At 39.5% G+C, this 27,005-nt stretch overlaps 1 protein-coding gene across 4 annotated transcripts in view; it reads left to right on the forward strand.

The window, feature by feature from the left end:
- Positions 1-27,005, forward strand: part of CCDC141 (coiled-coil domain containing 141) — a 176,451-nt gene that overhangs the window by 87,050 nt on the left and 62,396 nt on the right. For 3 of the 4 annotated variants that reach the window (XM_073218601.1, XM_037000309.2, XM_037000311.2), the window contains exon 7: positions 17,998-18,192. In XM_073218601.1, the coding sequence (XP_073074702.1) occupies positions 17,998-18,192 (195 nt within the window). The remainder of the gene's footprint in view (positions 1-17,997; positions 18,193-27,005) is intronic. The other variant, XM_037000310.2, reaches the window with a different exon arrangement.

Genomic DNA, 27,005 nt, shown 5'->3' on the forward strand with positions numbered 1-27,005 from the left:
TTTGCTATTGTTTTATTCTTCTCAATTTTATTTATTTCTTCTCTGATCTTTATTATGTCCCTCCTTCTGCTCACCTTAGGCCTCATTTGTTCTTCTTTTTCCAATTTTGATAATTGTGACATTAGACCTTTCATTTGGGATTGTTCTTCCTTTTTTAAATATGCTTGGATTGCTATATACTTTCCTCTTAAGACTGCTTTTGCTGTGTCCCACAGAAGTTGGGGCTTAGTGTTGTTGTCGTCGTTTGTTTCCATATATTGCTGGATCTCCATTTTGATTTGGTCATTGATCCATTGATTATTTAAGAGCGTGTTGTTAAGCCTCCATGTGTTTGTGAGCCTTTTTGCTTTCTTTGTACAGTTTATTTCTAGTGTTATGCCTTTGTGGTCTGAAAAGTTGGTTGGTAGGATTTCAATCTTTTGGAATTTACTGAGTCTCTTTTTGTGGCCTAGTATGTGGTTTATTCTGGAGAATGTTCCATGTGCATTTGAGAAGAATGTGTATCCTGTTGATTTTGGATGTAGAGTTCTGTAGATGTCTATTAGGTCCATCTGTTCTAGTGTGTTGTTCAGTGCCTCTGTGTCCTTACTTATTTTCTGTCTGGTGAATCTGTCCTTTGGAGTGAGTGGTGTGTTGAAGTCTCCTAGAATGAATGCATTGCAGTCTATTTCCCTCTTTAGTTCTGTTAATATTTGTTTCACATATGCTGGTGCTCCTGTGTTGGGTGCATATATATTTAGAATGGTTATGTCCTCTTGTTGGACTGAGCCCTTTATCATTATGTAATGTCCTTCTTTGTCTTTTGTTACTTTCTTTATTTTGAAGTCTGTTTTGTCTGATACCAGAATTGCAACACCTGCTTTCTTCTCTTTGTTGTTTGCCTGAAATATCTTTTTCCATCCCTTGACTTTAAGTCTGTGCATGTCTTTGGGTTTGAGGTGAGTCTCTTGTAAGCAGCATATGGATGGATCTTGCTTTTTTATCCATTCTATTACTCTGTGTCTTTTGATTGGTGCATTCAGTCCATTTACATTTAGGGTGATTATTGAAATGTATGAACTTATTGCCATTGCAGGCTTTAAGTTTGTGGTTACCAAAGGTTCAGGGTTTGCTTCTTTACTATCTTACTGTCTAACTTAACTCGCTTGTTGAGCTATTATAAACGTGGTCTGATGATTCTTTATTTCTCTCCCTTCTTATTCCTCTTCCTCCCTTCTTCATATGTTGGGTGTTTTGTTCTGTGCTCTTTCTAGGAGTGCTCCCATCTAGAGCAGTCCCTGTAAGATGCCCTGAAAAGGTGGTTTGTGGGAGACAAATTCCCTCAACTTTTGCTTGTCTGGGAATTGTTTAATCCCTCCTTCATATTTAAATGATATTCGTGCTGGATACAGTAGTCTTGGTTCGAGGCCCTTCTGTTTCATTGCATTAAGTATATCATGCCATTCTCTTCTGGCCTGTAGTGTTTCTGTTGAGAAGTCTGATGATAGCCTGATGGGTTTTCCTTTGTAGGTGACCTTTTTTTTCTCTCTGGCTGCCTTTAATACTTTGTCCTTGCCTTTGATCTGCCATTTTAATTATTATGTGGGGGGGGAGGGCTGTTTGGCTGTTGCCCAGGGGGTTAGTGCGCCCAGTTTTCCCTGTAATTTCCAGTCACTGGGCTGTGACCTGTGTTGTTTCCGTCTAGCTGTTAAATCCCTGTCCCTTTAAGACTTTCAAAGAGCACTGGCTTTTCTTTGTCACAGGGGCATCAGCTTCGGCACCCGCTCAGAGGTCTTGCTGCCCTATTTCCCTAGTTTCCAGCCCTCCACGCATGCTCTGTGTCTGCACTCTGGTGCGGGTGGCTGGGGTTGGGTGTTTAGCAGTCCTGGGCTCCCTCTCCCTCCCTCTGGAAGCTGGGGGGAGGTGTGCTGGGATCCCGCCAGCCGGGGCTTGTATCTTACCCCTTTCACCAGGCGCTGGGCTCTCGCACATGTCAATGTAGTCAGGCTGTTGTCCTGTGTCTTCTGGTCTCTTTTTTAGGATTAGTTGTATTTGTGGTATTTTCAAAAATATATATGCTTTTGGGAGGAGATTCCCACTGTCCTACTCACGCCGCCATGTTGGCTCCGCCTCCAAGAATGCCTTTTTATAGTGACTATTATTGCAACTCAAGGTGATACTGCTGTTGTCACAGCAATGCGGGCACTGAGCCTATGTGAGGTGGGCGCCTGAGAAGGCGTTTTCTTAGGTCTTCACTCAGTCATGCCCGAAGTCCCTACAACCTTCCTGGGCTACTTCTGCATCCACTGGCTGATGCTTGACGCTGTGGCTGTAGATTTCCTCACGTTCCTGCCTCCCGCGGCCTTCGCCCGAGCTTCCCGCCCCCGAGGACACCCTCAGTTGGGTGTAGTTCCACAGCACGGCCCAGAACTACTCTCATCACACACCCCTTGGGATTCGCCTTTTCTTGGCTTCCTTCCTCGTACTATTTCAGCAGGGATCACAGGGCTGTTGGTGAATAAACTCCCCCGTTTTCTCTGTTTCTTCCTGCTCTTCACCTGCATCATGAGATGCAGTGTTCTCTGCTCTTTCCCAGGTAATGTGACTTGAAACTCTCTGTGCCCTTGGCCTCTGAACACCAGTTTCTCCAGTTCTTTCATCCCTGCAGTGGCTCCTCCTAAGCCTCTTGCAGTGCTATCCCTTCCTCCAATCTCACTTTTGCATGTAATGCTTAATCTTTGGGTCTTTCCTCATTTCACACGTTCCTCACGTGCAGCTATCTAACCCCAGGATGACAACAGCACTTTTATTTCTTGATTTCCAGACTTAAAAAAAAAATCTCTAACCTGTATCTCAGCCCCAGTCTTCTTTTTTGAAATTCCTGTTGAAGATTTATGTACACACAGATCTCTTACTAGCACTTCTAACTCAACTGAAATCATTATTTTCCACTTCAAACCTTCCCATTTTCATTCTTGGCTAAAAATATTGCCCTTCAGCCACCCAGGTTGGAGACTTCAGAGTCCCCCCTCTCCCTCCCCCATCCCTTCAGAACACCTCTGAGCTTTAGTTACTTCTTACCTCTATATCTCCTTCTCTTCTTCTCATCCCAGGCACACCACTTTAGTTTGGGTTCTCAGAATATTTGAACAAGACTACTGTGTAGTGTAGTAGTGTGAATCTGAGCCTACAGACTATATTTGTGTGAAATATTGCTTGTTTTTAAAATTTATTTATTCTAGATCAACATAAACCTGATTTTGAGCCCCTGTCCTCTGACTGCTGGCACACTCAGCCTCGGTCACTACTGGAGTTCCCTCTCCCCAGTGTTCTCCGCAAGTGTTCCTGGGCCCTCTCAGCACCGTAGCACTGGGGAAGCAGCATATTCATTTTTGGATTTCCTGATAAAGCACCATTTTATTTTCTTCTGAAGCTGCTCCTGTGATTGTAAAAGGGAGTTGATGGGAAACACAGGCACAGAAAGAGTAGTAGAGGGTGTTTGCATTGTTTGTAAACTTCATGTTTGTAATACAGTAAGTCACTGCATAGTGAATCCAGAGATTTAAACTTTTTTAGCTTTATTGAGTTATAATTGACACATAGATTTGTCAGATATTTAAAGTGTACATCCTGATGATTTTTTAATTGAAGTATAGTTGATATGCAATATTTTATTGGTTTCAAGTATACAACATAGTGATTCAACAGTTACATACATTATTAAATCCTTACCTGAACTAGCGTGGTTACTGCCTGTCACATAGAAGGAAGAGTTACTGACTATATTCTCTATGCTCTACTTCCAACCTCGTGACTAATTTACATTACAGTTGAGGTTTTGTGCCTCTTTATCCCCTTCATTTGTTTCACCCACCTACCCCAACCACCCCACTGCCCCACATGGTAACCACCCATCAACTTCTCAGTGTCTTTGTCTATTTGTTTTGTTCATTTTTGTTTTGTTTTGTTTAGATTCCACATATAAGTGAACTGATACAGTATCTGTTTTTCTCTGGCTTGTTTCACTTAGCATAATATTCTCTAGGTCCATCCATGTTGTTGCAAATGGCAAGATTTCTTTCTTTCTTATGGCAGAATAATATTGTATAATAATTTATATATGTACCCTATCTTCTTTATCCATTCATCTATTATACATCATGATGATTTGATATGTGTACACACTGTGAAAGGATTCCAACCATCTAGTCAATGAACACACCTATCACCTCACATGTTTATCTTTTGTGTGCATGAGAAGACTTACTTTCTGTTCTTTTGGCAGATTTCAGTTGTACAAAACACTGTTGTCAACTAATACACCATGTTATACAATACATCCGCAGACCTTATTCATTTTATAGTTGAAAGTTTGTCAACACTTTTACCAACCTCAGCCTCCAGGGCCCTGGCATCCACTATTCTGCTCTGTTTCTATGAATTTGACTTTCTTTTTAGATTCCACATATAAGTGATAAAGGCACTTACAGTTTTTCATTCACATGTATGATAAATCTCTGGAACCCAGACTAAGAAGCTTTAAAGGAACTACTCACAAGGAGGCTTTTGGAGAGTCATCAGAAAGGGTTGGGCACCTCTTCTTATATATAAATTGTCATGAGAAGCAGTGACAGAAAATTATGTTAACATGACCGTGATGTATGATGTCACCAGTATGTATATGTTTTATCCAAACCCTTACATCTTGAAAAATACTTTGACTTCTTACCTATCACTATGCAGTACTTTGGAAAACTGAGTGGGTTGAATAGGTTAAGGGCCCCAAACCATCCTTGAGGCACTCCTGCAATCTGGGACTGACATGCAGCACCACATAACCTTGTGTGGCCATTGGCTTTTATGGTAGTTTTGCTTCTGCCACCCAGGAACAAGAAGAGGCAGTGGTTGCATATGTTATACACTCATCTGCACACTTAAAAATGTGTTTGAAAAATGCTGGGTATTTAGTTTCTTCTTGCTACTTTAAATGTGTGGTCTTATTTTCCTTACAGCAACTCGAAGCCTCTATTCTTCAGAGTCCTTTTGAATTAGGCTGTTCTAATTGAAGAGGCTTAGGGTGTATTGAGAGGAATTCATGAGAGCATCAGCTAATGGGATGTGAGTGTGTGAGTGTGTACATGAATGTGTGGGTGAGGGTGTGTGTGTGCATGAAGGCGGATGGTGAGCACTGACTTAAGGTGCTTAGGCACAGCCTTTTTCAGAGACAGGGCCAACATGATGTTATGAATAGAATTCCTCATCTTTCACTGAAAATCTTTTCTACTTGGTTCTCCCATTTCAGTTAGAGGCAACTGGACCCTTCCGGGTGCTCAGGTCGAGAGAGTCTTGACTCTTCCTCTTCTTGCTCACAGTGAATCCCCTGGGCTGCACCTGCTGGATAGATGCAGAGGCCTATCATTCTCGGGGCCTCCACTGCTGTCCTAGGGACTGAGCCACCTCCATCTTTGCCTGGCTAATTGCAGTACCCTCCTCATTGAATCCCTGCACCCCTTGACATATTCTCAAATGACAGTCCAATGGCTCTGAGGTTTTTTTTGAGTTAAGTCAGATCACATCACTCCTATGTTCCAAACCCTCCAACGGCTTCCCACTTCTTTCAGTGTTTACAAGGCTCCCCACTCTGCTCACCTTACTTCTCTTACTCCTTCTCCTCCTGGTTTCTCTCGCCTGCACACAGCTTCACCCCACTGGTCTTGCTGTCCCTCTAGCCAGGCAGGAAACTCCCACCTGAGGGCCTTCCCTCTAGCTGTGCTCTCTGCCTGGAAAGCTCTTTCTCCAAACACCCACTCACCTCACCTCTCACTTCCTGTCTTTGCTCCAACCTCATTAGTCCAGGAAGCCTACCTTGACCACCAGATATAAAAATGTACACACTCCTGCCCTGCATGGAACTCTTAAGTCCCTTATCCTGCTCTACTTGTCTTTATTCTACAGATTTAGCACCTTCTAACAAATTATATAATATACTGATGAATCATGTTTATAGGTCATGGACAAAATAACATGTGGCATGCCACCACCATCACTAACATTGGAGTTTCCCCCAGCCACCACTAAGTTCACTGGCCTAGATGAAGTGTTCAGAAGAACATTGGGCATAGGATAGGTTTACCCAATAAGTGTTGATTAAATAATGAATGATTACCCTAGAAAAGATAATCATCTATTGTTGCTATATAGGAATGTTATTGATTTTCTTATATCGATTTTATATGTAGAAATATCAATGAACTGTTTTACTGACTTAAATTTTATTTTTCTAGATTCTCTTTTTTTATGTAGAAAGCTCATAAATACAAATAAAGCAATAGCATTTCATCCTTTCTATTTCTAATACATTTATTTGTTTATTTAGTCTAATTGCATTGGATAAAACCCCCAGTAAAATGAAGACCAGCACTGGTGACAGAGGGCATCTTTGTCTTGTTTCTGACTTTAAATAGAATCCTTCAAATGCATCATCATTAGGTGGATATTCTCTAGGGTTGTTTTGTTTTTATATCTCCCCTTTATCACATTCTGGATTTTTTTTTAAATCATGGCAGGACATTGAATTATATTGATGCCATTTTCTGCATCTTTTAAAATGATCATATGGTTTTTGTCTTATTTTGTTTCTCTTACCCTGTTTATTTGGTGAATTATATTTCTTTGTTTTTCCATGTATTTACTTTTTAAGCAACGTATTGCCATTATTCAAAAAAATTGAAAGTACATAAAAAACCCTGTATAAAAAATTGCTTTTTTGTCTCTACTCTCACCTACCTAATCTCCCCTCCATCATGACAAAAGTAACCACTGTTATTAATTTCTTATTAGCTGTCTAATTTATGTTATATAAACAATACAACTATGTATTCTTATTTTGTCCTTTCTGTGCCTCACTGGTGGCCTACTAAGCTAACTGTTCTATATCTTGCTTTTTCAGTTGGTTGTCTTTCCATATTAATACAGAGTCTGTGTTCTCCTGCTTTTATCACTGCAGAGTATTCCATCGCATCGATCAACATGTTTATTTAAACCATCCCCCAAATGACTGGCCTTTTCAATTGCTTTCAAAGACTGAGTTTTTTTGTAAGATTTCTTTTTCTTCTTCCTTAACTTTTTATTTATTTATTTATTTATTTATTTATTTATTTATTAACTTTATTAGCTTTTTCCTTAACTTTTTATATTGAAACTCCACACAACAAATTTGAAAGAATATGATGAATACCCATAAACACCTCACCAATGTTAAAATTTTGCTACATTTCCTTTTTTATCTCTATCTCTCTCTTTTTTTTTATTAAGGTGTCATTGATATACAATCTTATGAAGGTTTCACATGAGCAACACTGTGGTTCCTACATTCACCATATTATAGGGTCCCTCCCCACACCCCATTGTAATCACTGTCCATCAGCGTAGTAAGATGCTATAGAGTCACTATTTGTCTTCTCTGTGCTATACTGCCTTCCCGGTGACCCCCCCTGCATTATATGTGCTAATCATAATGCCCCTTAATCCCCTTTCCCTCCCTCCCCACCCACCCTTCCCCATATCTCCCCTTTGGTAACTGCTAGTCCCTTCTTGGAGTCTGTGAGTCTGCTGCTGTTTTGTTCCATCAGTTTTGCTTCATTGTTATACCCCACAGATGAGGAAAATTGTTTGATACTTGTCTTTCTCTGCCTGGTTTATTTCACTGAAAATACCCTCTAGCTCCGTCCATACCATTTGTTGCAAATAGTAGGATTTGTTTTCTTATGGCTGAAAAATATTCCATTGTGTAGATTTACCACTTCTTCTTTATCCATTTATCTACTGGTGAACACTTAGGTTGTTTCCATATCTTGGCTACTATAAATAGTGCTGCAATAAACATAGGGGTGCATATGTTTTTTTGAATCAGGGATCTTGTTTTCTTTGGGTAAATTCCTAGGAGTGGAATTCCTGGGTCAAATGGTATTTCTATTTTTAGTGTTTTTGAGGAACCTCCATACTGCTTTCCACAATGGTTGAACTAGTTTACATTCCCACCAGCAGTGTAGGAGGGTTCCCCTTTCTCCATATTCTCACCAGCATTTGTTGTTCCTTGTCTTTTGGATGTTGGCCATCCTAACTGGTGTGAGGTGATATCTCATTGTGGTTTTAATTTGCATTTCCCTGATGATTAACAGTGCCTGCCAAGAGGAAGGAGCTCTTTCTTGCTTTCCGGCTGCAGTGCCTGCCGCCACTGCCTGGGCCAGTGGGTCAAGCACGCAGGGAGGAGCCCCTATGCTATGCCCCTGTAGCCGCCATAGGTGGGGCCTCCCTCCAGCTGGTCCAGCGCAAAGGTGGGGGCAGCAGGTTTGTGAACCAGTGCCAGCTGGGAGAAAGGAGTGGCAGGCTTCGTACTGCAGTGGGGGTCCTCAGCACGTGTTCCCAGCCAGGGGGATGGATCACTTGAAGCTCCTGAAAGTTCCCAGCCTGCTGGGCTGTGTGCGCTGGGACGATTTTGTCCACCTGTCCTTTCTCCTGAGCAGCGAGCTCTGTGTAATCCTTGCCTCTTTAGCAGCCCTCTCACTGTTGGGAAGTCTTTCAATGTGCCTGCCTTTCTTTTGTCCCGGAGCGGCCAGTTGTGGGGACCTGTTCTCCACAAGCAGCTGAAATCTCAGTCTCTCTGAGTTTCCTGCCTGTCTTTGCTTTCCAGCCCCTCTAATCTGCAGAGCGCCATGGAATGTGGGCCCGTGCTCCTGGAGCAGATCCTCAGGGGGGTGTTCAGCAGGCCTGGGCTTCTGCTCCCTTCCTGCTCCATTTCTCTTCCTCCTGCCTGTGAGCTGGGGTGGGGGGAGGGCTTCAGTCCTGCCCATTGCGGTTTTGCTACTTGACCCTTTTCTGTGAGGTTTTCTCTTTTCCCCAGATGTAGGCAGTCTGTCGCAGTCTTATTTCCAGTCGCTGTTTTAGGATTAGTTGTATTTGCTGCATTTTTGTGTTATATGTGGTTTTGAGAGGAGATTTCTGCCTCCTCATGCCGCCATCTTTTCTTCCTCTCCTTCTCTCTATGTATTTACATATATATACTTTTTCCTGAATCATTTTAAAATAAGTTGTGAACATGATGTATTTTCATCCTAAATATTTCAGGAGATATTGTCATAACAAGGATACTTTCTTCTACAATAATCCAATTACTGAACTCAGTGAATGTAACATTAACACAATATTTTCTGTCATATAGTCCATTTTCAAATGTCTTTAAATTGTTCCAAACTGAGAGTAATAATACATTGTTATGTATGTTTCTTAGTAAGACTCCTGTTTTGGTTTGTGAAGTATGTTCTTTTCCTACCTATTTCCCATTCCCTGATGCGGGCTTTTCGCTCTCCAGCCATTGCAGAAGTGTGTACTCATCCCCGCAGTTTGTCCTTAGCTCTGTCTTACTCTCTCTCCTCACACTCTCCTTTAGTGAGTGGTGCTTTGCCTTCAAAAATTCTCTCTATAAAATGTTATTCACAGATCTGCCTTGGTTCCTAGCCATGCTTCTCTGGTCCTGACCAGGTTTCCATTGGATGTTGGCCCAGGCACTCCCTCTTCACCGTCCACCCCACCTGCATTCCTCTTTTGCCTAGGTAACTCCCGCCCATATGTTTTTACCCAGCTCAGATACCACGTCCTATAAGAAACTTACTAATTTTCCAGATTAGATGGTTCCACCTCCGTTGTGGTCAGGGCTACCCTCCTCATCACCTGGTGACACTGACCCCTTGCAGATGCTCCTGCCGGCAGTCCCTCCTACTTGAGTCAGCCCCTTGCCTTCTCCCAGTCCCACACTTTACTTACCAGTTGAAACCCCTGCCCATACTTAATGTCCTATAAAAGGCTTCTCAGAATCCCCAAATCAGAATTTATTTCTCCTTCCCCTAAACACTTGTTTTGTTTTCCATTTGTATTTACCATGGTGTCTTTTGAATTAGTTAGTTGTACTTAAAAGGTGCTAAATAATGCTGTTTAGATTGTACTACATTCAGTGTAGAAAACTTATAAAGTGTCCATCCCAGTGTCATTTGATGCTGTTTCATGGATTATTAAGTATGGAATGAGAATACACACCATATGCATATAGTAGTGATTGGTCGAAAACCAGAGCCTATACAAAGGGAGATGAGTTGAGGAAATTCTAGCCTAGACTGGATTTTGTTAGAATACATATAATCTCTTCTACACCATTAGAAGTATAAAGCTACCATTATTTTATAACCCATCCCTCCTCATTTATTGGTATGATTAGACAGAAACTGTTCTAAGTCTATTCTCACATAGTCATTAAATATTTTGGGATATTTTAGCCCAATGGTTCCAAAATTTGATTGTAAGATTATTTGTTAGTCCCTGATTTCAAATAAAATGCTTCAGGCTTTTAAAAATACACATTCTTCAATAAGAATTTTGAGTCAGTGGATATGGGGCAGGTGTGAGAATATGTGTTTTTAAAAAATTTCCCAGGAGATTAAGCCAGACTTAAGAGTCATTGTTCTAGTCTATATCTGACATTCACTGTTGGTAAAATTTATATGGATTCCCCCTACTTCCCAACTTAACCTATTTCATTTAGGGAAATCTTTACAAGAGGTGAACATCAAAACCTAGTCATACTTCATATAGTTGAATTGTATGTTGAGATCCTGAAGATATTGCCAACAGATTCTCTAGAAAATTAAAAAAATAAGACCTTTGAGGACATTAGTATAAACAGGAACCACCTAGTCAGCTAGTGACACAATCCAATTTGGGGCAAATTGTGTTAGATGCAAATAATATGACCAGCTAGACTTTATTAATTTTTACTAAAAATGGAAATGCCAATGCCCCCAATCTGGGTCTGTTCTTTATTGAATTGACTAGAAGAGAATGTGATTAAGAGGAAATGTAAGAAGGAATTTAAGAAAGAAATCTAAGAAGTGTAAGAAAAACAAGGACAAGACACCAAAGAAACAAATAATGATACTTAGAAAACACAAATCTCAAGAAAATGTCTCTCTGACTTCCCATATAATTAAATTTTCATATAAAAATTGTGTTGACTAAGGAAGAAAAAAATAAAGCTACTGCTTCTCTAGTCATTATTTTGAAAATTTGCTTATGAGTGTAATTTATTATACTTGTATTTGACTTAAAAACTCTGCCACATATCCATTTGCTTCAGCATGAACAAGAAGCTCTCTGCTCTGTGTAACTGAATCACGAGCTCCACTTAGTGGCCAAGCACGGAACAGACTAAGGGAAACAAGAAACTTCCAAGCAAGGTTTTTTCTGACTTTGGAGTATGTGAATGGAATGAGAAAAAAGAAAATAGGAACTATTACTCAAAAATTACTTTGGTGATAGCTGTCATTTCTACTATAGACTATCAGTTTCGATTCTAGTAGGGTTAATTTATGAAAAATACAGCTAAAAACTCAAATTTTGGCCTGGCCTAAAATCCAGGGATTTGAAGACAACCAATTCATCTCTGAATTTACAAGTGATTCACTAGAGAAGCAGAAGCATATGTGAAGTGGTGGTGGCTATTGGCTATCGCTGCGCTGCAGGGAAGTAAGGTTCGGAAATGCAAACTGCCCTGCTTGAGGCCACTTACTAAGTTTGGAATAGAAAGTGTACTTCAAGCTCTAGTTCTTCTGCTCTTACTCAGGAACGTTCCCCGATTCAGTAGATATGATTCTCTGCTTTATAGCTGGGAGGTGAAACACCACACTTTGTTTATCTCTAGGTGACACAAAATCACAGTTCTTACTGTTTGTAATCTATACCTTCCCTGAAATGCATCACGGTGAGGGCAAAGTTCAGGCCCTTGGGCACCGAACTCCACTCATCCAAGAAAGAGATGAGACCTATCTCTTCATTATGATCCTTTATTTTGTATTGGTCAGTGTAGAAATGGCCCAGGAAGGGAAATAAGAGGAAACTGTGGCCCAGTTTGCAATCCAACTGGCAAAATCAGAGCTTCAGTTTTAAAGGGCTCACTGCCACTCTTCAAAAGCATAAACATTTCTTCTAAAAAAATTCCTGCTCAAAACAGATGTTCAAATATTCTCTGATTAAAATTGCAAGGTTTGTTTTGTTTGTATCATCTGTTAATGCAGTCATGTAAAGTTCTGTTATTTTCTGTCAGTAAGTTAATTCTCACTGTTGAACCAAATGGGATTGTAGATTTAGAGAATGAACAAGAAATGGGCTGTATCTAATGAACTGTCTACGCAGTAGCCATGCTAAGGGAACTAACTGTACATGAGCTCCGCACATGCTTCTTTCAGATGTGATTTTGGCCAGCAATCTCCACGACTGACATTTTCTCAGTAGTTTACAAATATGTTTTCTATTGTTTCTTGTCCACTCTTCTCCCACTTAAAAATTACATTCTGAAGTCAAGTTTACATTAAGATAAGTTACCACATGACGTTGGATCACTTAATCCCCTCGTGCAGGGAAGTGTTCATGGGAATAAAAGCTTCCTAAATTTATATTGTGATTATGTTGTTTCTTTTTAAAGTGGAATAGCTAATCTTTTTTACTTTCTGAATCTACTTGCTGGATAATTTTTATGCCAACCCATAACTTCATTTGAAGAGTTTAACAAGGGACTGTTAAAAAAAAAAATGGAGAGAAAAAAATCATTTTCAACTTCTTGTCTATCAGCACTAATCCTCTTAAAAGTACCTTTTCAATCAAGGAATCTAAGAGAAGCTCAATTTCCACAGCAGATGAAATACTGAAAGGTTCAGTTTAAAAGGGTACCACTGTGAGTGAAAAAGGAAAATAATGGAGTGACCTGTGGAGACACCCACCCCCAGGAACACACAGCGCCACAGCCTTTATTGGGTCAGAGATACACACACATCTCTGTCAAACTGAAAAGCCGAGGAAATGGAAGGCTTTGGCTTTCTGCTGGTGGGGACAAGTACCAGAAATATTTTATTGAAAAGTGACTGAAACCCAGTCAGAGGTTTAACACTTAGCAGGCAGGCAGCAACAGCTTAGAGAATACAATCCAAGATTTTCTCCATTGCATTTCTCCCGCCTTGACCATGGTGGAAAGGCTTTAAAATGGTGTGATGGATTCAGAGGACTTTGGAAAGCTTTATCTTAAAAATAAAATAGTGGAATCATCCCTTTAGAAAAGTGGCAGGGGAAATACATCATCAGAATGGTATAGAAATGCATCTGAAACTGCCTATGCAGTAGATTGCCCAAAGAAAACAGAACCAATTTTCTGAGAAGATTGAATAGAAATATTGAATGGACCCAGCTTCATTTAATACCCACAGAGTTCAGGTGAAAATATAATTAAGAATACTTTGGATGGAGAATAATAAAAGATAAGAGGCAGAAAATGGTCCTTCAGAGTTTCCTTGGAAGGTCTCAGCCCACTTTTTATAACACAGTGTGAAGCACACAGTAAAGTGGGTTTGCAAAGACTTTTGGCTTTACTCCAGGAGTCTCTCTTTAATGCTGTTTTCAAAATTTATAGTAAAGGCAGATTTATGAACGCTGTTACAGAACAGGTATTTCTCTTGTTATTCAAATGAAAGGGTTTATTATTTTGGTCCAGTTGCTAAGCCTGAGTTTGGGCTATAAATCCTCAGTTGTATGTGGGATAGCATTGTGTTTACTTAGAAACAATGAGTCTTCTGATTTCAAATCAGAAAATCCTAGGGTCACATAGGAGTTTTATCATTACCAAGGCCATATCCAGGCCCTATGGAAGTTTCACCTCTGTAAATTCTAAACTAATATGTTTAATCTTTCTGTGGTGTAACAAATACTGTCTGTCACCTCTCTGAAGACCTGACACTGGGATAATGGTTGAGAAAGCAGGTTCTAGAGTCAAGACTACCTCAATTTGAATTCTGGCTCTTTTCACTTACTAGTGTTGGCACCTTGAGCAAGTTCTTAATCCATCTGAGCCTCAGTTACCCCATCTGTAAAGTGAGGTTAATAATAGTTCCCACCTGTAGGAGTGTGGTGAAAATTAAATGAGATAATATGTGTGAAGCATTTAGCACAGAGCTAGTAAGGTAGGGCAGGGACATGGGACAAGCATCATGATGAACTCCTCCTGCCTATGATGAGAAATACTGAGATACAAACAGCATGGTAAGAATAGGAGGGACCCCATCTTAAGGCTAAGGTTCCATTTTAAAAAGCAGAGAGTTGAGAAGTAAGATTCCCAACATATTCTTTGGTAATGAGACAATCTTAAGGCAGGGCAGACAGTGTTAACTGATATGTCCCCACTGCTTGAGGATGACCACTATTCTGGAGAAGAACAGGATAAATCCCTTGGGTTGGGTTTATTTAGCAGAATTACTGGGAGGACTGATAACAGAGGAGACATGGTGTCTCACCAGAGACAAGCACCTTGAGACCACAAGTCAAGCCTATGCCCAAGAACCACCCCCTCTGCCCTTTGCTCTGGGTGGGAAGCCTTAAAAGATAGAATCCCCAAACTTTCAGCATGCCTCCTCTCTGAGGATGCCTGCACTTTCCTTTCCTTAACTGCGTACTTTCAAATAAAGCTTTCTCACTGCTCAAATTATTGCAGTCTCTTTGCTATTTCATTTTATTTTCAAGTCTTCACTCTGTCTCTGCTTTACTCCTAATAAGTAGGAAGGGGCTGCTGAGAGCTCAGATTTGGGCCTGCGTGTTCCCATCACCTGGGTGATCTGGATGAAACTGCTGCTGTGCGATCTGCTCTTAGCAGCCTGCCTGAAAATCTCCTTGCTTTGGGAGGTTCTCAGACCATAATCTCACTCCATCCTGTGCTCCATGGCTCCTCAAAATCTTCAGGTGATAAGAGGCTGTTCCCCATGCCGTGCAGATCCAAGTGGACACAGGACACCAGATGACCCTGGCTTCAGGAGTTGACAAGGAAATCTGCCCTAGGCCGAGAACCTTCCCTCCTTCCCTCTGCACGTTCCTGTTCTCCGCTGCCAGCAAGGCAGCTGCCATTCCCTGCTGCTCTCACTCTAATGAATTCCTTCCTTACCTACACTCGTCTGACCTGCTCGAGAATTCTTTCTCATTCAGAGCCAAGAACCCTCCCCTGCCCAGGTTGAGGCTTCACCGAGTGTGCAGGGAGAGACCTCCCCAGATGCAGCTGCCTGGCAACACTAGCATAAAGAAAGAAAAATCAACCCTGACTGTCTTGCATACAGTTAAGAACACCAGAGCTTAGTGTCATCGATGCTGATACATAATGGCTCTAACCTATTTCTCCATATCCTCTAATTTCTCCATATTTTTTCTCCTAAATTCCTAGGCCTCTCCCAGTTTCTCCATATTTATTATGTGGTCATCTTCTAATGAGCACAGAAGATTAGATTCAGGTCAATACCAATTTTTTTAAAGAATTACTTGCTTTATTCTGTGTCTTCATTCATAAGCATTTCTTTACTTCAGTTCATTGAGGATTAATGCCCTACAGATGTTAACAGAAAGAAAATGAGACAATGGATACAAAAGACAGGAAAGGGACAAGCTGGGAGGATAGGGACCAAACAAAAAAGGAAAGAAATAGAGCCACGTGAATCAAGCAGGGGACCTGGTAGGTGACTCAGCAGCTCCTTGCCGCAAGAAGAGTGTTAGCCAACAGTGTTCCAACTGGAGCATTGGTCCTGAGATGATTAACAAATAAATGGTTTCTTGGTCCAAAGAGTTTGCGCAAAATATTCCACATCACATTTCCCTCCAGGACTCTCAATGCACATTAGCATATTAAAGGTTCTGAGAGGTCCTGCCTTGAAGAAACCTGCTTTATTTGCTTATCCCGTAATACTGGTCAGTATATAACACTGATCAATAACATTGGGAAAATCCTCCACTACCATTATTTTAGAATGAGGAAATGGGAATTTGCATAAAGAACAAATTTTGGTTTGCTAATGAACCATGATAACACATGCTAATGAACCATGATAAAACTGATGAGAAGAAAAGTGGGGCTAACCTTCAACAGTGCTCATTACATGTGCCAGAAATTGTGCTAACTACCTTAAAAATATTTGCTTTTTCCAATGAGGTTAAGATAATGGTTCTTATCTGGGAGGGATATTTGGAGTACTTTATGGAAGAACATCATGGCACATTTTAGCTGTCATTAAGTGACGACAAAATAGCTCTTTAAAACATGAAGGATCTTGAGAACTCATATTCATGCCTGAGAGTATTGCTCTTGCACTCACTGAGAAATCTGAAGTGACAAAAGTTTATAAAGAACAGAAGTGAAACCAGTGATTCACAAAAGTAGTCATTAGTAAAAGTTTATTGTGCATACACCCAAATGCCTGTCTGCAAACCAGGAACACTCTTGGCATGGGTGAGTAAGTGCGACACACAGGATGTGGCTCAATTATGTCATTATAAAGCACCTATACAGTGAGGAAGGAGTGACTGTTAATTCTTCACAGTGATTGGTTACAATATTATAATTTTCTCAAATGATAGGAAATTGGTCGGTTTACACATTACCTGATATCAACCTTGAGAAAAGTTAAAGTTTGCTTAAGATTTCCAGAGGCAAAAATAAGAAACAAATGGCCCAGGTCAAGTTAGCCTGGCAAATGAGCTACATTAAGCTTTGTTTGTATGACTAAACTGGTTCTGTCTGCTCAGGTGTTTTCAAGGCTGGTCGCTGTTTGGTTTGGATTCTAACAATTCCCCCTTGTGATCATTTTCTGAGCAGAGGGAGAATATGACCGACCAGTATAGCATTGTTCTCAGTTGTTACCGTTCATGTAGTCAGGCTGAAGACTTACATATTCACTCTTTCCCTTAGTTGAGTTACCAGGTTGTGTTTGTAGGATCAGCATATATTTAAGACATTTAATATATTAAAATTATATAAAATAGCAGTTTATGTATTGTTAAAGGAAAAAGCTACATTTTATTCATTTTTTTAATAGACTCCAAGGTATCTATCATCAGATGGTGCCAGGCCCATTGTACTCAGTATGTCTCGTGAAATGAATGACTGGAAATAGTAGTGGTAAATTGCACTAAAATTATACTTATTGTATACAATATAATACAACAAATGTAACTTAACAATAGGACATTTTGCACTGGGAAATAAGGCAGGATGAAGTCAGACTGCAATTTTTTAAATCTGTGCTAAATTTCTGATGCATTAACAAGTAATTTATGCATACCACTCAATCTCAGCTGAGCTGGGTACCAGAAAATTCAATAACAAGACTGCCATGTTAGAGATAAGCTTTATTTTATGCAACTGAATTTTGCAAGAAATTTGAATTTCCCTTCAAATAAATTGAATGCTAATATGTTTGGTTTGCTCCAAGTCTTCTTTCTTCTCTACTTACTAGTTTTCATATTCATACAACAAGAAGTAAAAAGCTACCTCTTTTCTTTTTCTGAAATGTTTATATCTGTTAAGAATGAAACATTGAGAGATAAAAGCAGGTGAGATAACAGCTCTTAATATGTGGAGAATAGCAAATCTTAATTTTAGTTCCAAGTGTACGCAGATACAAGAGCAACAGCCATAAAATATGAGATTTCCCTTCCTTTCTTACACATATTTGCCCACATTGGCAGTGAGAATGAATTGTGGCAGAGAGGATTTTTTTATACTTAAATGAATAAAAAGAGGTTAAAGGTTGAAAAATGAGTTAGAGGTTGAAAATTCTGTTGACTGTGTTTTGGGTATGTTTTCATGTAGTGTTAATGGAAATGGAAGTGACCTGCATTCAGGGCAACCAGACACCCCATCAGTCACACATCCCAACCGACCTGGCCCTGTCTACTATCAGGGTCTCTCCTTTTTTAGTCCCTTTTCTGTGTCCTTCTCTTTTCTATCTACATCTTGGTACTCAAATCTGCTACACAGCACTTAGTCTTTAATATGTGAAAATATAATGACAGGTTTCTGATATGTTCAACACGTCTAAATGTTCTTTGAGTCTCATCAGAGATTGCAAAGGGGAGGATACGTAAAACACACTGAAGACTGATCTCTTGTAGGAATGGAATTCTGCTGTTGAGAAGCTGAAGAGCAAGGCAGGTGAGATTCTGCTATCCAGGGACTACGTGGAGAAAGGACGTCTACAGCTCTCTAAACAGAAGCTGACTCAACTTCAAGAAGAATTTGGTCGGCTTACGGTGGAAAGGAAAACCTGCTTGAAACAGGCAAATGACTTTTTTAACAGCACTAACAAGGTCAGTGTGGAGTCAAGGGTGGAGATTTTGGGCAACCAGGGCAGACGAGTGAGAGACTAATCAGTCAGCAAACTGGAGCACGTCATCACGGAAGTCTAAACTCCACGTTGAGTTTCAAAATTTATAGCAACAAAAAAGAGCTTTTAAAATATATTCCTATCATGGCCATTATTTGGTTCTCAACACATGGCATATTAAACATATTAAACATATTTGGGGTGTAAAGGGTCATTTTAAAAAAAAATCCGCCCATGAATGTTTTGTCTTGGAGCAGTCATCGGTTTGTCCGAGAGAGATGCCTGTGCCGGCGGTGTTTCTCATGGAGGAAGGGCGTTAGAGCATACATCAAGGTTAAGAACACACCGTGAAGCTTTCACCAAAACGTATTTCCCTTTTCAAAATCCTCTTTCATTTATCAGGTAAAGATACATGACTGTTGACAGAGTCCTGCATGCAAACCGTGACGCCAGAATCAGAGCCCTGGTCTGACTGCCCTGCCTTGGTCCTGCCTTGTTAAGTCAGCCAAAGGGAAATCTTGCTTTGGACCCTCCCCAGGCCTTGAGTTGGTTGGAGATGTGCTCTGCTTCTCCTGATGGGTTCAGTTAATACTGACTGTAGTAGGTGGCTCTTGCTGCGTGGTAGTGCTGACAAGTTTACCTTACTTGAGTATCTGAGGCTGGTGACATTATTTGAAACGTTTTTCTACCTTTCCTAATCTAATATATAACCTTCAAACTGCCTTATTGGAATTGTCTAATACCTTGAATTCCACTGATGTTTTGAAAACTGGACAGTGTGGCAGGAAATAAATGGGGAACCTCCAGAAGCTAAGTATATTATGATTTAAAGTCATGACAACAATCTGAATACAAAGTGTCAGTATACTTCAATTTGGTATATATCAAAACAGTTACTTAGTAATAGGAAACTTTTTTACTAATAGGAAACTTAAAAAGGATGAATAGTAAAATTAAATAGAGTTGATAGAGTTATGGCAAAAAAAGTTAAATATTTATCAATGTATTTGTTGGTTGGGATGTGCTTTGAGAAACAGACATGGCATATTAAACATATTACTAGAGCTGTTAGCTAAGAAAATGGTAGGTGCGAGTTGAGCTTCTCTTCAATAGTTTCTCTTCAAAAGAGCCCTTTTAATTTACAAATGTACAAATGAGTGGGTCACTTGCCATTGAGTAAATGATATTTCTAAGGAAAACAGTCATGGAGCATATTGCTATGATGCTTTGAGCAGAAACCCTATAGTTTGTAGCCTTAAAACCTTACAAAATACAGCTTTTCTCTCCCTCTTCCATTCTCATTCCCTTTGCTCTTGCTTTGTCTCCTCTCATCATCTGGTACCGTGGGTGGGGAGATTTTTCTTCTTACATTATTCCTGGGACTTGAGGGAGAAGAAATGATATCTCTTGCCACAGTTAATTTAAAAAATGAAGAATGAAATGGTTACTTTTTCAAATTCATACTGTAATTCAGGTCAAATCTTGATATGTCATATTTCTTAATTGTGATGAACTGTCTTCTAGATCTTCTATTTCATCAATTTGAGTGCTATTCCATTATAAGAAGCTCACTTGGGATTTGCCCGTACTATATTCACCCTATATATACCCATGCTATATATATTTACCAATACTATATTTATCCCATATAATATTTATCCAATTATTACATTCTCTATAGCCGATTGCTTAGAAAGGTTGCCCTCTTTCTCCCTTTTCAATGTATCAGGGAAATAATTTCCAAGTCCAAATCTAAGAATTCAGTGTGAAAGATGATGGGTAGTTTTACTTTAGCAAAAACAGGAGCTGGAGTTTGGAATTTAATTATTACTCTTAAAATGAATTATTTACTTTATTATGAAGAAGCAATAAATGATGAAAAATAATGTAGTGGGTAGATCCAATTATGTTAAAGAAGGAAACTCTTCTCCAACTTAAAAAGGGTATTTTTAAAATTTTATATCATAGAGTCTCAAATCTCCAAAGTTCTCACCACTTTACCTAATTTTTTGGCATAACACTCATAAATAATCCTAGTTAAAATAAAGTGGATTTAAAGCATTAATATAATTTCAAAATCCCTTAAAATATTTTTTTCTAATCTGAAAGTTCTATCTTTGTGAGCAAACAAAGGGGGTTTTCAATTTACATCATCAATTTATCTCTTGAAAATATAATTTTCTTTTTGAAAATCCAGTTGCCTGTACCTTGAGTGCCCTGAGTCCTTGTGACCGTGAGCACCCTGATCCCAGATGAGGGACCGTCATCTGCGACCACGAGGTGCCTGAAGGTCGCCCAACATTCAAGCTGTCTTGTCGACTCGTCACCGTTTCATAGGTGCTCCCAGAAGGCACAGGCTCCTCAGACAGTTTTGAAACACTTCATTACTCTCAAAAGCAGTCAACAGAGCATCAGCCTGTCGTATCGGTTCCCCAAGCCCCAGTTCCCGTGGGGCAGTGCAGACGGGCCCAGGTGGATGCCTGCACCTGCAGCAGGTGGTGTTCAGGAGAGGAACCCAAGCTTGGGGATTCTGCTGCTTTATAGCAAACAGTAAGCAAGCCCGCTTTTTGTCTCAGAGAGAGACATTTCCTCAACCCTGAAGGTTGCTGGTTGCAAATCCAACACTGAGAAATGACCCAGCTGAAGAGGGGTGAGCGTCAGGCCTCCTTGGCATACCAGTAAAGATGGTAAGAGCACTAGAGACTCAACCAATCTCAACCAACACACGCAAAGCTGGACATCAGCATTGTGCAAGAAAGAGGAAGTCAGCTTTGCAAAAAGATATTTACCTAGAAAACCAATTCCACTCTTGATAAGTGGAATTATTTTTCCAGCAAACAACCACTTTTAAATTTGTTAAAGCTAAGTCAATATCCTCCATCAATTTCTGTGTCAAATACCAATGTGAGAAAATATGTTAGTGTCATGGGCAATGAGTGAATGTGACAGCTTGAGTATTTATTCAGTAAGAATTGAAATATATGATTTTTTAAATGCACCTTTTACTTTTTTTAAATTCTGTTAAAAGTGAAAGGAATGAAGGTCATCATTTTATCTGCAGTATGGACTGTTATTAGTGAGCTTTCTGTAATAGACATATTTCTTTTTTATTCAGATTTTTATGTTTGTTATTTTTGTCAAAAACACCTTGGAATCCTCCTCTTCCCCACTTTCCCTTTCATTTTCATTAATTCCTCTCTTTCTACCAATTCTAGATAGAGTTATTCTTAATTACTAGAAAAAAAGTCACAATATGTTCTTTTATTGAAGTTGCTGAGTAAGTAATGTGGTGGATTCCTGAGAATAATTATCCTTCCTCTTTAGGGATTCATCTATTTAGTAAATATTAACTGAACAACTTCTATGTATCAGGCATTTCTAAGTGCTAGGAATACGGCAGAGAAAAAACAGACTCCCCCCCCAAAAAAATCTATAAGCTAATATATTTCTAATTTGTGAAATTCAATAAGATACATTGACAAGAGTGCCCAACTGCCTTTGCCCTGTGGCTCCAGGAGTGAAACTGATCACCTTTTAAGTCCGCTAGGGGTTGATGATTACCCAAGCTTCAAGTGTCTGTTTCCTACCCAGAGACTGTCTACAGCCTTTGGCTTGAGGTGTGACGGTTATGCCTGGAGAGAGCAGTAGGTGGCAGTATTATGGCCCAGGACATCAAGAGTATTCCTAGTGGTGCTTTTCATAAACCAGCCACTGGATTCAGGTGGACACTGAGCCATATAATTCCAAGTGCCCACGATACTTCCTCTTCATTTTGGAGTTATCTGCTGTGCTTAGTGAACCTATTGCCAAATCAATTAGCAACATGTATAAGTAGGGGTTAATTGTCAACACTGAATGATAGCTGATTGGAGAAAGGTTCCTCTGCTTACCAGATGTTGCTAAGAGTTATTAGGACATGGCATGAAATGAACATAGCACCTATTATAACTCATCATACCCCCCCAACAAATTTTCATGTTTGATGATTATAGATTATCTTACTTACTATTTTTCTAGCATATTCACAAAAAGGAGGCTGTGGTTAATGTGAATTGATCACCCAAAATGTATTTATCATTGTTTAGGGAATGTGGCCTGCATAAAGAGATAAATATTTAAAACATGTTTCAGGAGAATAATGCATAGGTCTGTATTTATCTGACAACAATGGTTGGACCTAAAGCTCTTAAGCACGGATGATCGGTCATAAAGTTTCATATCTCATGCTGTTTACAGGCACATGATTTTATGGGGGAAAGCAAGCAAAGGAGACCAAGTCCAAATCTATGTGGTCTCGTTTTTTGGGTGGTCAACTTAAAAGCAAAGGTGAAGCAAAAGATGGGACAGCCGAAGCGACGCACCAGAACAGTGTGAAATGTAATGACTGTCCTCCTGTCACTGCTGAGAACCTAATATGTTTTTAAAAAGATGATATTGCTTTTTTAGGATATTTGCTATAGTGGTGCCAAACAGTAATTCCTACAGCAACATAATTGTTTCAGATGAAAACAAAATATTAAGCATGGAGTTTGGTGCTTTTCTTTCATTTATAGATACACTACTCTACCATTTTCAAAATAGATATATTTTAGCCCAGATGTGGGAAACCAGTAATTCAAATGGTTTAGTTGTACAGACTGAAAGAAGAAACTCCCAAGTAGAGAACCTAAAAAATATTATCCAGAAGGAATTTGTTGAGGTAATATAAATGAATTCAAAAATTAAGCTAGTTGTCATTAGACATCAAGGAAAATATAATTACTTGCAGTTTCATAATTTTTAAGCAGCCTGTTTCAGATTTGTCATTTCCAGAACAACTTCCCTTTCTCTTAGAAAGAACCAAAGAGGCTTGCTTTCACTTCCTCCCTTCTTCCACATTTGCACTCAGCCAACAGGATGTCTACCTGCTGTCATAGCACGTCATACATACATCTGAGCTAAAGCAATGAAAGATACAATCCTTGCCTTCGAGGCCCTCCCAGTCTAGGTTAGAGGAGAGGCAAGGGAACAGAAAGAAGTGCTGTGAGCTGTGGGAAAAACCAGGATGGAGTAAGCCTAGAGCCTTTGGAACAGAGGAGAGGCCCAGGGAAAGAGTGTCAAGCAAGGCTTCTCTAGAGGAGGTAAACACTGACAAAAATCTGGAAAGCTGGGACAAGAAGGGATGAGGGGAGGGCTGGATGGTAGATTCATACCATGTTTGGGGAACCTAAAGGAGTTCATTTTGCCAAGAATGCAGGGTACAAGCCAAGGGTGACGAGAGATAAAAGTGGTGGAAGCCACAGGGGGTAAGAAAAGGTCTTACATGCATAGCATGCTGAGAAGTTTCTGTCTTATACTGAACATATCCTTAAACATGCAGAGACATTAAGGACTTGAAAAGTCATGTGGTAAACCTGATGTTGAAGTAGATGAGGTTTTAATCTACTCAACTCTCTACTACCTCTGAGTAGAATGGTTTAGAAACCTTTGGTTTTAGAGCTTAGGGACAGGCTATTTAAGCCACAACAAATATTTGATAAGTAGTCTAATTAGTAAACTATTAGCACAAAATTATAGTATATACAGATATATATTAAGAAAAAATATAAAAAGCAAGAAATACTTGTAACATCTTACATTTCTCATGAGAGCCCATAACTAAGGCCATATTTAATAGTGTTATAATCAAAACACTGTATTTTATTGTCACTCACACATGAGTATCTTTCACAATAAGGCTCTCATTTGACTTTTAAGTGTATGAGTCATGTGTGTGCTAATTGGTTTCCCTGTCATGTACAATTTCAGACTTGCATATCTCCATTGGCAGTAAATATATTCTTCCTTGTACCTTAGGCAGCTCCGCATAGATTTACTTTCCCTTGCTGAATTCCTTGAAGCTAAGGAACGTGTCCGTTTTCCTTTGTGTTCACCGGAACACCTAGAACAGTGCTTCCCAGATGGGGGATGCTCAATAATTATTTGAATGATTCAAAGTGGTGAAATATTTGAAACTGTGAAGCTGCAAGGCCAATGACATTGCATTTTCAGAAGAGATTATGTTGGACCAAAGTCATCGGCATGAGGTCTTTGAAAGCAGAGAGCTCAATTATTTTAATCACAAGGAACACAAATTTCAAAGCTCAGTTGCTGTGTCCTATCCGAGGAGAGCACTTCTATATAAGGAGCCTCGTCATCACCCAAATTGGCTCCTCTGAGAGGTCTCCAGGCAGCATTCATTTATAATTTCTTATTATTCCCATAATATTTCTCTGTGATCCCCAGAGAGAGATTATATTTTAGTCATCTTTATATGTAACCTAGTGTTCAGTAATTTTTGTAGAATGAATGAATGAATGGCTATGTGACAAATCAATCTACATTTTGAGCTTGAGTTTTCTCTTTTCTAAAATAGGTCTAACAATCCTCATCTATGTCAGGGACTGGCATTCAGTTAGAAGTTCTTATAATTGGAGATAAATCTACAAAACATTTTCAAGGCAGAGTTGGAGTGTAAATAAGTATGTCGAATTGTGGAGTACTATGTGGAAATTCTAAAACGTTCGCTAGCATGACACTTTTCTAAAATAATATAATGGATTTTGGAGACAGGCTGCCCGCGTATGAACCTGGTTTCAGACATTTAGTAGCTCCATGACCTTGGGCAGTTACTTAACTTTCCCTGTGAATCTGGCTTTTTATCTATAAAATAGAAATAATAATTATACGTACCTCACAGAGTCATTGAGCTATCTAAATGAGTTAATACATGACCAGTGCATAGAGCAGCTAAGCACTCACTAAGCACTAGCCATTGTTTTCTTATCTTGTATGCATTTAATACTGCACCAGCCACTCTAATTTGACTTAAATGCCTGTTACTTTTTGGATCCCTAAGATGTAACAGAGTACACGCTGCATAGATTGCATTAAATATTTGTTGACTAAACAAACAAACGAACAAAATACATGGTTTGCACATTGACAACGGACATTTTCCCTGTTTGTGTTTCCAAGTTCATCCTAAGACCATTTAGGTCAATTTAGATAAAAGAAACCAGAAATTACAAACAGTGGCTAGCTGGCTGAGGTTCTACTTATGGGTCTAATGTATCCATTTCTAAGGCTGGATTATCTCAGAAAAAGTAAGAGATGGTCAATACCTCCATTCCTTGTTGAATAAATGCTACAGAAACCCATGTTCTTAACCTAAAACTCCATTTCCAGTGTTTTTTCAGCTTTTCAGATTATGAGGCAAAAACCAGCTTTAGTACTCACGATCTAAAACGCCCCTCCTTACCACCACTAATCCACCTGCGACACCTGTAACAGGAAGGGAGTTCTGGGTCCCCCAGCGGCCATCTCTCGGAGGGGTAGGAATAAGCCAGTGTACTAGCAGGGGAAAGCGAACACTGGGAGCTGAAATCACATCACCCTTTGCCCCCGGCCTTCCTGGCATTTGAAAGCTTGGACAGATTTGGGCAGGCCCTGAATTTGCTATCCGTTGCTGAACTGGGAGTCACAAGACACCATTTCAGGTGATGGTTAGGAAACTGAAGCTTTCTATCTTTATAAAAACTGAACTGAGAGGAAATCCAAATCTCTGCAGATAGTGGAATTCAGTGCTCTAATGAGAAGCTGATTTGAATTTTGTATCCTTGGTAAATTATAAAGGTTCCAACCAAACTCATTCTCCAGCCTTGGGGCTCATGCAAGGAACATTTTCAAGGTTCTTCAGTGTTTTTGTTTTTCTAATGTTGATTCTCTTCAAATAAGTTAGCCAAGAGGCAAACAATATTAGTTATTAAAAATCTTTGTGAAACAACATGATATAATAACCATGTCGATGACTCATGGTTCTTGCTTAGTTTATTAATCTCATAGATACTTTTTAAAGAATAAAATGTGCTATGTCCTGATACTATCTCTGTTTGATTTGGTACAGCTGCTTTGGTTCCTGTGCTTAGCAAGGGAAAAGGAAAGATCTTTATTAGCATCTTAAAGAACAAAAACTCGACCAACTCTTTTGTCTTTCCCATACAGGGGCCAAAAAGGGCTGGTTTGTGTCCTCGTACCTGCCTAAGAATTCAGTGATACAATGTATAAATAGCCAAGAAAAGCTACAACCCAGAAGGAAATAACATTATCTTTATGCCTATATCCTTGTTTTCACCTCCAGTTATAAAACCTTTATTTGACCAACACATACAAGGTTTGAAAAAAGAGGGGCATGTGAGCAGGAAAACTAAAATGGAAATGTTAATTCCTAAGGAGTTCGTGTGGGGGTCACAGTGGTCTTGCCAAAAATAACCTGTTCTGTACTGTGTGTCCAACAGAGATTCTTTTCAGGCTGGATCCAGTATATCAGTTTCCTCATGGGTACGGTAAACTGAAAAGCACACAATTCCGATCATTTCCGGAATTGGTACATGAATTCCTCATCCAGTTCTGCATGGGAATAAGAGAAATGAGCTTTGCATATGATTCGGACAATCACAGACAGTATAATCTTCTTGAAAGAGGACTCCTCTTCAAATCAAGAAATTTAACTGTTTCTGTGTCTATAGATCATTCCCGTAAGGGTTAGGTTAGGATTAAGATTAGGAAAAGGCTCTCTTACAGCATCCAGTCTGTATTACCTATAGTAAGTATTTTGTGAGTATATTTGTTGAGCTAATAAAGGAATGAAATCGCTCACCTCCTTTCTACTGCCAAAGTTCTATTAAGTGTGATACATAGAGCAATTCATAAATAAGTGCTTTCCTAAAACTTTGTTCTTTTTGAGAAAAAAAAACTGCAAGAATATTTGGCTATTTT

The sequence above is a fragment of the Manis javanica genome, chromosome 12, assembly GCF_040802235.1.
Source record: "Manis javanica isolate MJ-LG chromosome 12, MJ_LKY, whole genome shotgun sequence".
NCBI lineage: Eukaryota > Metazoa > Chordata > Mammalia > Pholidota > Manidae > Manis > Manis javanica.